This window comes from Chlorocebus sabaeus, chromosome 22, assembly GCF_047675955.1.
Source record: "Chlorocebus sabaeus isolate Y175 chromosome 22, mChlSab1.0.hap1, whole genome shotgun sequence".
In the NCBI taxonomy this organism is placed as follows: Eukaryota; Metazoa; Chordata; class Mammalia; order Primates; family Cercopithecidae; genus Chlorocebus; species Chlorocebus sabaeus.
This window is the reverse complement of record NC_132925.1, coordinates 59,904,913-59,921,399: the sequence shown is the minus strand read 5'-3', so window position 1 is coordinate 59,921,399 and position 16,487 is coordinate 59,904,913. Positions and strand designations below refer to the sequence as shown.

General features: G+C 42.1%; 1 protein-coding gene across 11 annotated transcripts in view; it reads left to right on the top strand.

The window, feature by feature from the left end:
- The window catches only part of ITPR1 (inositol 1,4,5-trisphosphate receptor type 1), a 352,224-nt gene that overhangs the window by 154,745 nt on the left and 180,992 nt on the right, over positions 1 to 16,487 (top strand). For 6 of the 11 annotated variants that reach the window (XM_007985073.3, XM_007985070.3, XM_007985066.3 and 3 more), the window contains exons 11-17: positions 1,378 to 1,473; positions 3,132 to 3,176; positions 7,417 to 7,571; positions 10,291 to 10,390; positions 11,384 to 11,544; positions 12,371 to 12,512; positions 14,445 to 14,603. In XM_007985073.3, coding sequence (XP_007983264.1) covers positions 1,378 to 1,473; positions 3,132 to 3,176; positions 7,417 to 7,571; positions 10,291 to 10,390; positions 11,384 to 11,544; positions 12,371 to 12,512; positions 14,445 to 14,603 — 858 coding nt within the window. The remainder of the gene's footprint in view (positions 1 to 1,377; positions 1,474 to 3,131; positions 3,177 to 7,416; positions 7,572 to 10,290; positions 10,391 to 11,383; positions 11,545 to 12,370; positions 12,513 to 14,444; positions 14,604 to 16,487) is intronic. The other 5 variants (XM_007985074.3, XM_007985072.3, XM_007985068.3 and 2 more) reach the window with 1 other exon arrangement.

The window sequence follows — 16,487 nt, the reverse complement described above, 5'->3', positions numbered from 1 at the left end:
TGTGTCTGTGTGTTTACCCTGCTGCCTGACCAACCTACACAGACGTGCTGGGTCATTTGATACTGTTTGACAGGTCCTGCATTCGTGGTTCACATTTTTCTGATTCTTTGTCTAGTCCTTTATTGACTGAGCATTGTAATACAAGTTTGTTGAGTATGTGGAGTCTGTTGTTCCTTTAAAGAGTACTGAACTTTCTTTTGTTATACACTAAAGTGACCTGTAGGATCCCTTTGCTCCTTTGAAGGCTTATTTTCAAGCTTTATTCAGCCAGGTGTTGTGTAGAGTTAATTTTGGGGCTAGTTTAGCTCCCCTTCCAAGATGGGACCCCTTTGATGTGTGTACTAATGCGCGGGGTGTTCCGCATGATCTCTCTGCTTTGGCTTTTCAGAATCAGGACTCCTCCCAGCCCTGGGTGAGCTCTGGGAAAGTTCAGCATTCAGACTCCTTGTTTTTCTTCATTTGGCTTTGTAGGGTCTTGCCTTATGCATATGCAGTCTGATGTTCAGCCAAAAACTCAAGGGAGGCTCCTGTGCAGACTTCCAGAGCTTTTTCTGTGTGTAGTTCTGTATGCATTAGTACTCCATCCCCACAAATTCTAGCTGCCTCAGTCTCCCTCAACTTTGATCTGTCCCCTTAACTCCATGAGCTTAGTGCCCTCAGCTTGGATTCTTCCTCCTCATGCTGCCATCCAGAGAGGACCCCTGGGTAGAAAATCAGAGCAATGGCCGAGCTGGCCTTGTTTGTTTCCCTATTCTCAGAGATCACCATTGTGCACCACCAGTTGTCCAATGTGTGAACACAGTTGTTTGGGATATTTTATCCAGTTTTCTAGTTGTCTATGGCAATTTCATCTATTCTCTGCAGTGTCTGATTGTTTATGGCACCAACTACCAGTGCTGGTTAACTCTGTCATGGCCAGAAGCTGATGTGACATTTATTTTTCTGATGCATTGACCCAGGCGCTGAGTTTCACATTTCAGAGCACAGGCCTGCGTGTGTGTCCCAGCACATGAGTACATGTGCGCATTGCTTTCACAGTTCTCCATGAAAGTCCTTTTTATTGGCTGTGCGTTTTGTAGATACGTTTCAGAATCTGCTACTTCATTATGGCTAAGGCAAATAACCTGAAAACCATTGAAGTTTTTATTCCAACCATTGTATGTTAACTAGGAGACTCGATGCCTTCTTTGGAGAGACATTGCTTACTTTCGAGTTTGGATGTTACGTGTGACGCTGGCAATGGGTTTGTTGAAAATGCTGATTTTTTTTTTCTAGCTTATAAATACCACTCCTGAACTATGACTTGTGATGCCTCCAATTTAATGTCTTCCTAGTGTAGGCTGACGTTTCATTGACTCCTGTTGATCATTCTTGCAGGTGGTCCAGCATGACCCGTGTCGGGGCGGAGCAGGGTATTGGAACAGCCTTTTCCGCTTCAAGCACCTGGCCACGGGGCATTACTTGGCAGCAGAGGTAAGCAGCAGCCCTGTGGTTTTCTCTTTCAAGGCTGACGCACCTCATCACCTTTTCTCATTCCGCTGTAGCCATCGTGTAGTAAAAGGCTTAGGGAGATGCACTCAGTCACTTTGCTTTTCCTTCTGTTTTTCTGTTTCTTTCTGCCTCATTTCCCTAGAAGAGTCAAAAATGATTACCACATTTTAGTAGGTGACAGGGGTGCTGATCAAGATGTGGGGAGAAAGTAAGTTAGAAGATAATGCCAATCTAGGTTTTCAGTATTATCTTCCGTTTTGCTCTTATATGCTATCCTTCCCACGTCTTGTCTACCAGCCCCACACCTAGCATGAGCGACTGAGGCTGCAGCGGAAACATGGTCTGTAGAACCAGAAGCACTAAGACATATAAAGAAGTAGATAATCTTATAATCTACTTACAATAATCTTATAAAGAAAAATAGCATTAGTGGAATAGACAGTGGCTTGTCTTTTACTTGTAGGAATGTCAAAAAATCACAGAAATTAACTTTACCTTAAATGTCTGTGAAGGGGCCAGGCACAGTGGCTCACACCTATAATCCCAACACTTTGGGAGGCTGAGGAGGTCAATATCAGCGTGGCCAAAATGGTGAAACCCCGTCTCTACAAAAATTAGCCAGGTGTGGTGGTGCACACCTGTAGTCCCAGCTACTTGGGAGGCTGAAGTGGGAGAATCGCTTGAACACAGGAGGTGGAGGTTGCAGTGACCCGAGATCGCACCACTGCACTCCAGCTTGGGTAACAGAACAAGACTGTGTCTCAAAAAAAAGAAAAAAAAGAAAAAAAAAGTCTGTGAAGAGTTTTTGAGGAGATGAAAGACTCAGTGCTGAAGGACAGGAGGAATTTACCTTTTAATTTTTGTATCACATGAAGGAGCCATCCTACTGTGTGATAGATGTTGAGTTTTACTCCAGTCTGCTAGGAGACGTACGATGCATATTTCTATCAGATTCTAGTCATGCATCAAAAGACCCCCACTGTTATCTGGGACCACCCATGAGACCGCTGAGAGATTTCCAAGGTGATCGTGGGTGTCAGCACTGTTCCTGTGCCTGACCCGAGGAAGGCTGGCTCTAAGTGTGCTCAGCCCCCTACGGTGCCTAATACGTGAAGTGGTGATTTTGATATGTGTAAGAACTGAAGATCAAAAAGTCTAAGTTCAAACTTAAGAGAAAGCCATAGGGAATTACAGACCCAGCCAATCAGCTGTGAGAGATGATTTATGTGGTTTCCTGAAGACTAGCGGTGGTGGCATTATCTGCTATGTTTTGGGGCTAATGTAGCTCTTGCTGGAGGCCTAAATTTTTTATTTTTAACTAAAAATAAGCAGGATTATCAGTGACTGTGTATTGACCTTTTATCCATCTCAGGCTTTTAACTATTGCTTTGCCAGTAAATTCATTGTCTTCCTCTGTCCATACTTGAGAGCCATCTCTTGGTGACTGGTAGATGTTCCATGTGTGCTGTACCCGTGTGACCTGTGTCATTGTTGTGGCATGCTGGTTTTGTGAACAGAGGGAATGGACAAGTTCTTAGCTGCTCAAGGAGGTTTGCAGGCTTTGAAGTCTCCTGCAAGTGGGGCCCAGTCCTTAAGAAAGCAATGGATGTTTTAATTTCCTAATGATTCTTTTTCATCAGGTAGACCCTGACTTTGAGGAAGAATGCCTGGAGTTTCAGCCCTCAGTAAGTATGGACAAGAGCTTTCTTGTCTTCATCTGGTAGGGTGTGGCCAAATGATCTGGAGCTCCGTTTAAGAAACTGTCACTGCGGTCACTGAGTGCTGGGGAAGGAGAAACCTTAGGCGCCCTTAAAACACGATCATGTTCTATGCTTCCCTTGAGAGGGATCGTAGTCCTTTGTGTCTTGATTAGTCCAGGAACTGTTGTTCATGATGGTATTTCTGTGTGTAGTAACAGAGTCTCCATTTCTAAGTTGGAGAAGTTCATAGTATCACTTGGAAGACTCCTAGGGTTGGAGACAGTGATGCCGCCCCATATAGAAGATGGACTTTTAAAACCAACTGTCTTAATCTATGACTCACACAGCTTTTTCAGGGAATAAGTACGTGAGGTGGATAGTGTTACTGAGGCTATGGCGGTAACACATGAGGTGTGGTGCACCTGGCGTGTGATTAGATACGCAGCTAATCAGTCCTTGATTTCTGCAAGGTCAGAAATAGGCTTTAGTGTATAATATGGTTTAGAATTTTAAGTGCAAAATGTATCTTTCTCCGGAAACCTTATTGCCAAGTAATGCTGATATGTAGACACTTTGGACTTCAGGTGTCCACATTTATGGGTTGAAGAAGGCAGTGGTTGTGTTACATGGAAATAATGGGTGTAAGTAAGACAGTTTTCTTGTGGAGTGCTTGATTCTGGTCTAGGATTAAGGAAAAAGTTGCTCCTGGGTTTGACGTGTGTCTCACGATGATCTCAGTGGACCTGGAAGGTGATATTGAGGATATTTCTTTCTTTTTTTGGCAAGATTTTGAAAAAAAAGTAGAGGGATTTTCTTAAGGCACATTAATGAAGGGAACTGGGTGAAGGGAATTCAAATTGTAATTGTCCTTGGAAAGAGTTGTGAATTCTGCTGTCATGGTTATCCTAGTTATGTGTTGGTGAAATGTTGGCTTTGAAAGACACTCTAGCTGAGACCTTCCTGCTGTGGGTTTGTGGACTTGCTGGGGAGCCTCTCCTCCGCTTTTTGCTCCCTACTGGGGTACCCGAGGCTCACCTTCCTTCTTTTCATCCTGGTCACCCCTATTTCTAGAGTCCATTTTGAAAGCTTTGCTTCCACAGTTAATACGGCTTGGAAAACCCTGACCTAGTTTAACTCTCTGTCAGTGCATGAGGAACTCTGTGGCAAAACTTCTCTGCACCATGTTCATGTAGTTACTGTTTGAACACTTAGACTGGCAGGGACATCGTGTTTCAGAGGACGGTTCTTGTCCTTGCACCTTCTTTATTTCCAGAGAAGGAGCTGCCTCTGTGTGGCCGACATCCGGTGGTCTCCATGCTGCCGTCTGTGGTGACACAGAGGAAGTCTTACCTCTGAGATTAGGCAAGCTGCAGCTCCTTTCAGTGAGCACTGATGTCCAAGTGAACCTTGTGTTCTGGCAGGTAGAGGGCTGCTCTCCTGGCCTCCTGGTATGGGAAGGAAGACTGGCATTTACTGTGCAGGAGGAAGAGCGCAGTTTAAATACCAGACGTACCATATATGAGCTGTGTGACCTTGGACAAGTTACTTTCCCTCTCTGAGCCTCAATTCCTTCATCTGTACAAGTGGCATTTTTCAACTTCTTCAAGATCATTAGCATTTTTAGTGCCTTTGCATCCACCAGGTTGTCTGGGCTGCACAGCAGCATATAAAAGGAGTTAGGGTGGGTTTCGGGATCTTCCTGGTACAGAGGAGGAAGCAGCCACTGAGAGTGGTCCTGACTCATCCTGCATCTCAGGCTCCCTCAGAGTTCAGTGGTCTTTTGACGTTTTTGTGCTTCTTGGTATCAGAGAGGCGGATGTGCCAGCAGCCTTGGGTGCAGATCTAGACTGCATCACTCTGCCTACTTCGATGTTGATTGGGGATGGGCTGCGTGTGGAGGAGGGGTGTGTGGAGAGGGGTGTTTTACCCGACACTCACACGGCCAACAGCACAGATCTACCTCTGTGGCAAGGTGTTAGTACTGGGAGGACCCCACCCCCCTCATACTCTTCTTGGTTTGGAAATTTTGGTGGAAAACCTCGAGTTGTTTGAGTTTGGGAGAGGAGGCGCCTCATTCTATGCTAGTCGTTGGTTGGTTTCCCTAAGAACAGCTTCAGTGCCTGTGGTTTTTGCCTTGGACCTCACTTGGCTTTGTGGTGCTCATCCTTCTAAATTCAGGACCCTGAAGACATTTGCTTGGCGCTGGAGGGAGAAAAAGGACCACCAGAGGCTCCTGCTCCTCTGCCAGGCATCTGCACATGTGCCCTTCTTCCCACTAGGTGGCAGGCGCCGACTGCACACTGAAAGGATGTCAGGACGCTGCCTCTCAGTCGCGTTTCCAGACACAGTGGACGTAATGCAATTGCGATTTTCCTCTCGACTCCCACAGGTCTCTGAAACTTAACTGCCAGCCTGTAGCTGAGCTCTGTGTCTCAAACCATAACCGGGTCAGAGTTTATTTTGAAAGTGGCATGTGGAGTGCTTTGCCAGGTGGTTAGGAGAGAACAAATGTTGCTCAAAGTTCTTGCTCCTAAACTGAGGTTTTAGAAGTGTTCTGTTACTCTCCAGGTGATTCCTCCTTTAGCGTAGATAGAATAAAGGGTCTGGGATTTGTTCAAGTAAAGGGATGAGTGATTAGAGGAGAAAGCGTGAGAAAGAGAAGAGATACAGGTTTTGGGTATTAAAAGAACCTTTTTTTAAAAAAAAACACACATAGAGGTTGGGAGTCGCGGCTGAACTGACAGGCTATCGCCCTGCGCTCCTGCATTTCAGGCCCCGTGAAGTTCGTTTCTCTCTCCTTTGCCTTTGATTTGATTTCCGTTTTTTGATTCCTTTGTCTTCCTGGTGAAGTCTTCTTCCTCCCTGTCTGGAAAGGAGGCAGAACTTCAGCCTAAGTAAAGCAGGCTGTAGTGACAAAGAAAATGTGCTTCCTCAGTAGATGCAGGTGGATGATGTCATCCTGCAAGGATGTTAGACATGGAAAATCACCCAATGTACAGTTGCCGGGCTGACAGCGAGCTGGCCAAGCCCTTCTGAGCAGGCTCCATGTCTAAGCCCCCTCCTTGAATCTCTGTAGGCAGATGGGCTTTCGAGCCTAGAATGTGCTTTTCTAGTTTCTCGGGAAAGTTTTCATCATCGTTCCTCAGCCTTCACTATCAGAGATTTTCTTCGCTCTCAGGCAAATCCCTGATGTCGCAGCAGAGGCCCGTCTTCCCAGACCTGTCATCAGCAGCCCTCTCAATTAATGATGGACATCTTTTTCAGGGCCATGCTGACTTCTCAAATATTTCTTTTGGCTGCATTGGGGTTGCTGCTTACGAACACTTGGATTCAGGTTTATTTTGTTTTAGTTTTTCTCCTGGGAAGTCACTGTATCATATTGTCAGTAGACAATTGTCACTGATGAATACGGCTACCCATAACCAAATCTGCAGGATGAGTTTCCTCACAATCCCCTCTCCCTGAGCTCCTGTGGATGGGTGTACCTGTGTAGAGTTTTTTTCTTTTTTAAAATCAGCTAGAGCACTCCTTCCATGGTCATCTATTAGTGTAACTCCATGTTGTTGAAACTTTTTTATTTTTTCTTAAGACAGTCTCACTTTGTCATCCAGGCTGGAGTGCAGTGGTGCAATCTCAGCTCACTGCAACCTCTGCCACCCGAGTTCAAGGGGTTCTTCTGTTTCAACTTCCCAAGTAGATGGGATTATAGGTGCCTGCCACCACACCCAACTAATTTTTGTATTTTTAGTATAGATGGGGTTTCGCCATGTTGGTCAGGCTGGTCTTGAACTCCTGAACTGAGGTGATCCATCTGCCTTGGCCTCCCAAAGTGCTGGGATTACAGGCTTGAGCCACTGCACCCAGCCTGGGCTAATTTTTTGTATCTTTAGTAGAGATGGGGTTTCATTATCTTGGCCAGGCTGGTCTTGAACTCCTGACCTCATGATCCACCTGCCTTGGCCTCCCCAAGTGCTGGCATTACAGGCATGAGCCACTGTGCCCAACCAGAACATTTTTATTGCAACACAAAGAGGTAGAGTGTAAATATCCTTGGCTGCATGGCCAGTTGTCATCTTTTAGGACTGCTCTGTAACTGTGGGCCTTTTGCTGCCAACTGCTGACATTCACGATCCTTTCTTCTCTGTTCCTGTGGATTGTGGAATAATTATAGAGAGTGAAGGGTTTGGCATGCACAGTTCTTGATTTGATGACTTTACCTCCTCAGGTAGACCCTGATCAGGATGCCTCTCGAAGTAGGTTGCGGAATGCCCAAGAGAAGATGGTGTACTCCCTGGTCTCTGTGCCTGAAGGCAATGACATCTCCTCCATTTTTGAGTTAGACCCCACCACTCTCCGTGGAGGCGACAGCCTTGTCCCAAGGTATGATTTTAAAATTGCTTATCCCCAAAGAATCAGGTCTTGTATGGGTGGCCTGACCAGGTTTCTTGGGATCCAAATCGTTACTGCCTTTTTTTTTAGATTTTTATAAAGGATTTGGTGAAAGGTTTGGACTGGCTGCCCAGTATGGCAACTAATTTTTTTAATGCTTCACCACTGGTAAGTTCTCAGTAGTTGAATGAGAAGTGCTATATTTAGGTAAACAAGCCAAACCTTAAGCCCAAGTAGCTCAATTTTCCTGGTTCCTTCTACTCCCTTCCTCCTTCCCCAAACCTTGGGAGAGCCTTTGGTTTGGGGAAAAAGGAAGGGAGTAGAGGAAACTAGGAAATTGAATGGAAATAGAATAAACCATTGAAAAGAAAGATTCTAGAAGATAAAATACCTAAAGTTCACTGTGTGCATAGTAAATTTTATTAACAAGTATTGAGATGTTAGATCAGAAATCTTTAGTTATTTTTTTAAATTTAACTTTTAGTTTTGTTGCTTAAGAATGCATTTTTTGAGAGGAAATAACTAGACTATAAAAAATAACTAGACTATGGGGAAAAAAGCTTACTCTTAACAGAATCAACAATAATGGCTGATACTTATTGAGCGCCGACTGCATGCTAGGCACAAACTAAATACTCCACTTGTGTTACATAATTTAATCTTTCTCAAAAAATCCAGTGAGAGATAGGTATTGCTGTCACTCTTTCTTGTAGATGAAGAAACTGAGGCTCAGAGAGTTTAAGCAACATATCATAAGTCAGTGGTCCCATAGCAGAACCCAAAATCTTAAATGTTTAAGACAGATAGGGTTGTTCAGGCAATTCTGACTCTTCAATACGATGTTGGTTAATGGAAATGTCAGTGTCATTTATGGATTACACGTATGGCCCCTTGTGAAGTATTAGTTGTGTTTCAACCATTCAGAGGTAGCTACTGGTAACATTTTGGTTTATGTAGTTTTAGACAAGTCTCTGGTCAGAGATGACTGTATCATTTATTATAGATGGGATCATAAGCTATTTTAAACATTTTTTAACTGAATACTGTGTTTTATACATATCTCCAAACAAATGAATATCAGTTGTCATCGTTTTAAATAATTGTTGTAATCAGGCCTGGAAGAGTGGCTCACACCTGTAATTCCAGCACTTTGGGAGGCCGAAGCAGGCAGATCACTTGATTGAGTCCAGGTGTTTGAGACCAGCTAGGTAATATGATGAAACCCCGACACTACAAAAAATGCAAAACATTAGCCAGGCATGGTGGCACATACCTGTAGTCCCAGCTACTTGGAAGGTGAGGTGGGAGTATCACCTAAACCTGGAGGCAGAGGTTGCAGTGAGCCCAAATTGTGCCACTGCACTCCAGCCTGGGCAACAGAGTGAGACCCTGTCTCCACAGGAAAAAAAAACCAGAACTGATGTAGTCAATTGTAATCATCTTTAAATAATTGTAGTATCAACTAGTTAATATTGTATTAACTGGTTCATTATTGGACTGTTCTGTTATACTGTATTAATACAATATATTAATATAATAATATATAATATGTTAATATTACATTGTAACAATAGAATATAATAAATTGTATTCTATTAACAAGTCCATTATTCAAATATCAGATTGTTTACAGTTTTTATTATTATATGTGATGCTTTGTTGAACATCTGTTTGCCTCATTTGTACCTGTACTATCACCACTGAAGGAAAAATACCTGAAAATAGGACTGGTAGATGAAAGGATAGATATATTTTATGTGTTCTAAAAGGTTCTAGACTTCTTTTCAGAGTTTTACTTGATTACACTCTCACCAACGATACATAGGACTTACTTCCCTAAGCTCTTATTGATACTGGGTTTTATCAGTCTTTAAGATCTTTGGAATATGATACAATAAAATGATACTGTTTTACCCTGTGTAACTTGTATACTAAGGAGGTTGAATCTATGCTTCCATGCTTCTTGGTCGTTTGTATTTCATTATTAAATTACCACTTTGTGTCCTTCTCCCATTGTCACTTCCAATATTCATATTTTTCTTATCAATTTGTAACAGCCCTTTGTGTGTAGAGTAAATAACCTTTTAATGCAATGTGCTACTCTTTTATTTTCCCAGGCTCTGGTGATATTTTTTCAACTTGATTTATGATGGTTCTTTTTTTTTCTATATAGATGATATAAAATTTAAACTATGTCATGAGAGTTATTCATCTTTTACTTTTAAAATTTAGGAATCTTACATTTTGTCACATGATTCAAAAGGCTTTCCCTACCGCAAGATTAGTAAATACTCATTTTTTTCCAGAAATTTTATGATATAATTTATTGTTTCACTGATCCATATGAAAATTTCAATCATTGCTGTATTATTATTTCTTGTTATAAGCACTAATATATACCCCGTAAGTACTTCCTGTGGCTCTTTCTCACTCTCTGTTTATGCTGAGACACTCATTCATGGAGTATGATGTTATATTTAGAAGTATAGCATATAACAGTAATTGTGGAGTCATTATGAATGCTTTTCTATTGTAAATGCATCAGAATGTGGCTTGGACCAGAACCATTTGTCCCTTTGTGTGTATTGCCCAGTGTATGCATTGGGAAACCACTTTCCTATTTATATTTTGATAGATTGTATTCTAGACTAGGGGCTATAGAGTAAACCTCAATATTTATTTTCCTAAAACCCTCCTTTTTTTGCTGTAGGAACTCTTATGTTCGGCTCAGACACCTATGTACTAATACCTGGGTTCACAGCACAAATATTCCTATTGACAAGGAAGAAGAAAAGCCCGTGATGCTAAAAGTAAGTTCTGGGACTTGCCTGTCTCTTTTTGGTCTTGTGTTTCCTAGTGAAAGGGCTTCTTTGAGGACACATTAGGGAGTATGGAGCTGTGGAGTTTTGTTGCTTTGGTGAGAGTGTGGTCATGGCCAAACTTGAATGTGACAAAAGAATAGTTTCCAAGAGACCTGAGTGGAGCAAACCTAGGGCTTTTGAAATAACTAGAACTTTTAAATTTTATTCTATGGTTTCTGCCCTAATGGTTGAGCAATTATCTAGATTTCAACCACATTTCATGACTGTCTGAAGGATAATTTGGGCTGGGGAATGTTTTCTTGTATCGTGAGGTACATCAAGTATCTAGTTGATTTTCCCCAATCTCTATTATTTGTTCCTCTCTGTATTTCAATATACACTTTTATTTCATGAATGTTCTCTCAGCACCTTTACTTTCTCTCCCTGCTTCTCCTTTCCCCTGTCGCCTGGCTCATAGAGTATAAATACATATACATGGGGCTTTTCTTTTAAAAAATGGAAGGACGCTGCCATATAACTTTTATTTTGTTGTGGCATTGGGGAAGGTTATTGTAATTTTTTAGTTCTTTACTGAACATTTTTAGATTTATAGAAAAGTTGAAATAATGGTGCAGTGTCTATCTTTATAATGTTCCTCACTTAGAATCATTAATTACCATTTTCCATATTTCCTTTTTCTCTATGATTTACAAACATCTTCTTTAATTATGAGAATCTGACATGCCCCCTGTAACAAATGAAGTTAAAAATGATAGTAGTGTCCCTTTTCTGCCTCACTGGTCCCCATAATACCAATTTCCAGAGATAACATCTGTTAACCATTTGGAGTACGTCCTTCCAGATTTTTTTCCTGTGTCATTTTAACTGGAAGATGGCTCCAATATCTTGGGATCAGCCAATGTCTTGTAAATGTAGTGTTTGATTAAAGTCTTACCCTTCCCATCCAAGAGATTGTCTCACAAGGACCACCTTGAATTTCAGATTGGCACCTCTCCTGTGAAGGAGGATAAGGAAGCATTTGCCATAGTTCCCGTTTCTCCTGCTGAAGTTCGGGACCTGGACTTTGCCAATGATGCCAGCAAGGTGCTGGGCTCCATTGCTGGGAAGCTGGAGAAGGGCACCATCACCCAGAATGAAAGGAGGTGAGCACTCCCACGTGCTCAGCACAGCTGTCCTCCCCCACTGAGAATTTCTGACATCCATAGTGGAGGGAGAGAATGGTGACTCTGGTCAGCTGAACATGGGGTAGCAGGCCTTGGCATTTATGGGTGGCTTCAATTTGTAACTTTTAAGAAATAGTACTTTTACATTCATTTTTTGACTCTCTAAAGTTATGAAGATCAGGCGCAGTGGCTCACACCTATAATCCCAGCACTTTGGGAGGCTGAGGTGGGTGGATTACTTGAGGTCAGGAGTTCAAGAGCAGCCTGGCTAACATGGTGAAACCCTGTCTCTACTAAAAATACAAAGATTAGTCAGGCATGGTGGTGGGTGCCTGTAATCCCAGCTCCTTGGAGGCTGAGGCAGAAGAATTGCTTGAACCCAGGAAGCGGAGGTTATAGTGAGCCAAGATCATACCACTGCACTTCAGCCTGGGTGACAAAGTGAGACTCTATCTCAAAAATAATAATAATAATAATAATAAAGTGATGAAGACCTGTCTCTGTCTTTCTGTCTCTAAGTTGGTCTCTAGAACCACATTACTAAATGTCAGGGAATGAGTTTACTTTGAGATAAAATTTTGTGTCTGATATTTCATAAAGATGATCATCCTTTTGTGGATAATGATTTTTTTTGTGTCTTTCACTCTCTGTGGTACTTTGCCTTGGTTATCAGTTTCAAAGAAATTGGAAAGAGTGGGTCTGCCCCTGTTTAACTGGCTCATTAGTCCAGAAGGCTTCCAAGGCAAAGCTTCCAGCCTGCTGAACACTGAGCACATCTGTCTCTAATAGCTTCTTTCCTCCTAAGGTCTGTAACCAAGCTGCTGGAAGACTTGGTTTACTTTGTCACTGGTGGAACTAATTCTGGTCAAGATGTTCTTGAAGTTGTCTTCTCCAAGCCCAACAGAGAACGGCAGAAACTGATGAGAGAACAGAATATTCTCAAGCAGGTTGGTGAGATGTGGCATACTGGGGATTTGGCTTTATGAGCAATCAATGGGGTGGCCAGGAGCGGTAGCTCATGCCTGTAATCCCAGCACTTTGGGAAGCTGAGGCAGGAGGATCCACTTGAGCTCAGGAGATGGAGGTTACAGTGAGCCGAGATCACACCACTGCACTCTAGCCTGGGTGACAGAGAGAGAATCTGTCTCAAAAAAAAAAGAAAAGAAAAAGAGAAATCAATGGGATCATTGAGGGATATTGGTGATTCCCTCAAAGGGATATTGGTGATACCTCAAAGGCTTGATGAATTGATTTTTCAATAGACTATTTTCTAGAGCACTTTTAGGTTCTCAGCAAGATTGTGCACAAAGAATTCCCATATCTCCTTTTCCCCAACATACTCGGCGTCCCCCACTATCGACATCCTACATCACAGTGAGACATTTGTGACAATTGGATGAATCAACATTGATGCATCATTATCACCTGAAGTCCATAGTTTATATTAGGGTTCACTCTTGGCATTTTATTTTCTATGGGTTTTGATAAATGTATGATGCCATTTAGGCACCATTATAATATCATACAGAATAGCTTCACTGCCCCGAAATCATCTGTGCTCCTCCTATTCATCTGTCTTTCCTGCTAACCCTTCACAGCCATGCGTGTTTTTACTGCCTCCTTTGTTTTCCTTGTGACATGGTTGGAATCATACAGTATGTACCCTTTTCAGATGGGCAAATTTCACTTAGTGATATGCATCTAAGGTTCTTCAGTGTCTGTTCATGGCTTGATAGTTCAGTTCAATTGATTTTTACCATACTTGTGGGATGTCAATCATGTGAGAGTTTACCTGTTAGGAACCTCAAGAAACATTCAGTTGACAACTTTATTTTCCTCAAAAATAATATAAAGTGCATTGTGACCTTAAGGTTATTTCATACATTTGGGAGATATGGCATATTCTATACACTCAGAAGGCCTATATAGGCTCTTACAGAGGGCCCTGTAAGTCACCACAAAATCTTTCCATAAAGAATGAGTAGTGGTTGACAGGAAATACATAGATGATATTGTTGGATGTAAATGTAAATAAACTGGTATAAAGACAAATTACAGGCAGTACAGTGACAAATCCAGAGTAGATTAAATGCACAGAGATGCATACCATGTTGTTCTATAACCCAACTAGAGGTTATCCCACAAGCTTGCCATGGGAATTCCTGGCCACCAAAGCTAAAAGAGAAACCATTACAAGTCCCACTGTTCCCCATGGAACATGGGATTTGAGATTATTTTTTTCATGTTGGTCTACGATAGACAGAATTTATTAACAATCCATCATGTTTCAACAAGAATTTCCGGTTCAAGAGTAAATGTCCAGCTGTTGTTTCACGTGATGATTCTCAAATTAGACCTCTGGCTTGATGCCCATGCTCATTTGTACAGTAGTAATTCCTGAGAGGCAAAAAATAACTGACTCATGGCAGGAGCCTTCATTGATTACCTGTGCTGGGCACTAGCGCAACTTAAAATTATCATCCACTTTCATCCTTACTACACCTTTGTGATGCAGGCATTATTATTTCCATTTTGCTGGTAAGGAAATGGGGGTTTACTTTGTGATGTGTACTGCTAGGAAGTAATAAAGGTATGTGTTTCCACCTAGAATCTGCTGATTCCATTGTCTGTGTTCTTAAACACTTCTCTCTAAACACTGTGCTGTTAGGTATATGAGGACCAGTGAAGTCTAGGTAGACTTAATTCATTGAGTCCCCTATCTCAGCTGATGGGCTGAATGCAGTGTTCAGGTTGTGGTTGTCTTTGGATAGAGAAACTTTCCGATGCAATCCAGCCACCCTTGAGCTTGCGTTACTTCCAGAGATTTAGCTTTGAAGCCCTAAGTGATTGCCATTTTTGCTTTTCATTTTCACAAACAGATCTTCAAGTTGTTACAAGCCCCATTCACAGACTGCGGTGATGGCCCAATGCTTCGGCTGGAAGAGCTCGGGGACCAGCGGCACGCTCCTTTCAGACACATCTGCCGGCTCTGCTACAGGGTGCTGAGACACTCGCAGCAAGACTACAGGAAGAACCAGGTTTGGATTAAACATTGATGAGATGTAGTCGTCAGTTTCCTCCCTGAAGTTTATGTACTTTCCTCATGAGTTTTTAGTGTCACATATCTATTTATAGAATGGATAGAGAATAGTTCAGTGTTAAGCTTGCTCTTAGGAAGGAAACACAAGCCCAGGAATAATATTGTTACCGAATGGTTAAGAAATGTACTGGAGAATTCTCTTCTGCAGACAGCGTTCTATGAGATTTCTGGTTTTGGAGTTGGTTTTACATTTATAGAATTTTTTTTTTTTTTTTTTTTTTTTGGAGACGGAGTCTCGCTCTGTCGCCCAGGCTGGAGTGCAGTGGCCGGATCTCAGCTCACTGCAAGCTCCGCCTCCCGGGTTTACGCCATTCTCCTGCCTCAGCCTCCCGAGTAGCTGGGACTACAGACGCTCGCCACCTCGCCCGGCTATTTTTTTTTGTATTTTTTTACTAGAGACGGGGTTTCACCGGGTTAGCCAGGATGGTCTTGATCTCCTGACCTCGTGATCCGCCCGTCTCGGCCTCCCAAAGCGCTGGGATTACAGGCTTGAGCCACCGCGCCTGGCCACATTTATAGAATTTTTAATGGCATATTCCCTTAGGGCTTAGGGGTGAGATGATGCCCCATTGTGTTTATATTAAAGATATAGTGGAGTCTTTTCTTCCTGCCACCTTTAAAATCCTCCATCTCTTTCTAGAAACATGATCTTTATTTTGTTTCTGGTTCATGTTTTATGACATTATAAGTCATTGTTTATAGATATATCTTATACATCATTTTATTTTACATATTATACATAGCATATGTGTATTTATATATACGCACACAATGTGTAGTGTCCTATGAAATAAATGTTCTAACCTCTTTGTGGGCTCCAGACAACCTTCAGATTCTAAGGAAACCTGAGAACTGTGCTGCTACATCATTGGTTCTTAATTGGGGGTGATAATTTTGTCCCCTGAAGAATATTTGGCAACGTCTGGAGACCCTTTTGAGTTTTACAACTTCTTGATGCTGCTGGCATCTGGTGAGGGGAGGCCAGGGATGCTCTCAAATACCCAGCAGTGCCAAGGACCTCCCCCCACAACAAAGAATTATCCTGCCTAAAATGTCAGTAGTGCTGAGGTTTAGAAAATTTGTGCTACATGGCGTACCATAGGCATACAAAACGATGCTTATTATAACCTTGACTCTTACCACTTTATGTGAACTATCCCTGCCTTTTGGTGCAAAAGGCTTTTGTTTTTAAGGTTTTGACTGCCACTCTACCTGGACTTTTAGACTTTTTTCTTTGTAGTTAAGGGTTTTTGTCATGTCATCATAAAGATAGTGTTGATCTTGAATAGTGCTTTTTTCGAAGTGTGATAACAAGCTGTGATTGCTTTAAATACACCTTCAGTGCATTGATACTATAATCCAATAGCCAGAGAGATTTTATTCTGTTCCTCTCTCCCATCTTCAGATGAGGATACATCTGGGTCTGTGGGGTGTGCCAAGATACTTTGCTTGTCCATGAGGAAACGAACTAGTCCCTCTTGGAACTGCTGGATTAGACATCTTTGCTTAGTTGTTTATGGATCCGTTGCCGGTTGGCAGATGATGAGTTCCTAAACAATGCCTCCTTATAGAGTACAGGCTGAAAAACATGGCCTGTTTTCATTATGTTAATCCTACATAGTTTCTGGGATTTAGGAATTAATGTGAAAAAAATTAAAGCAAGTTTCAAGGGCCACTTGAATTTTTGAGCAAGCAGTCTCTCTTGGCCAGGGAAGCATCTTTGAATAGAAACAAACACATATTTGTAAGAGATTTCCTTGAGTTCGCAAATATTTCTATGGAATGTGATACCTGATCCCGAAAGAGAGAAACCAGAGATGTA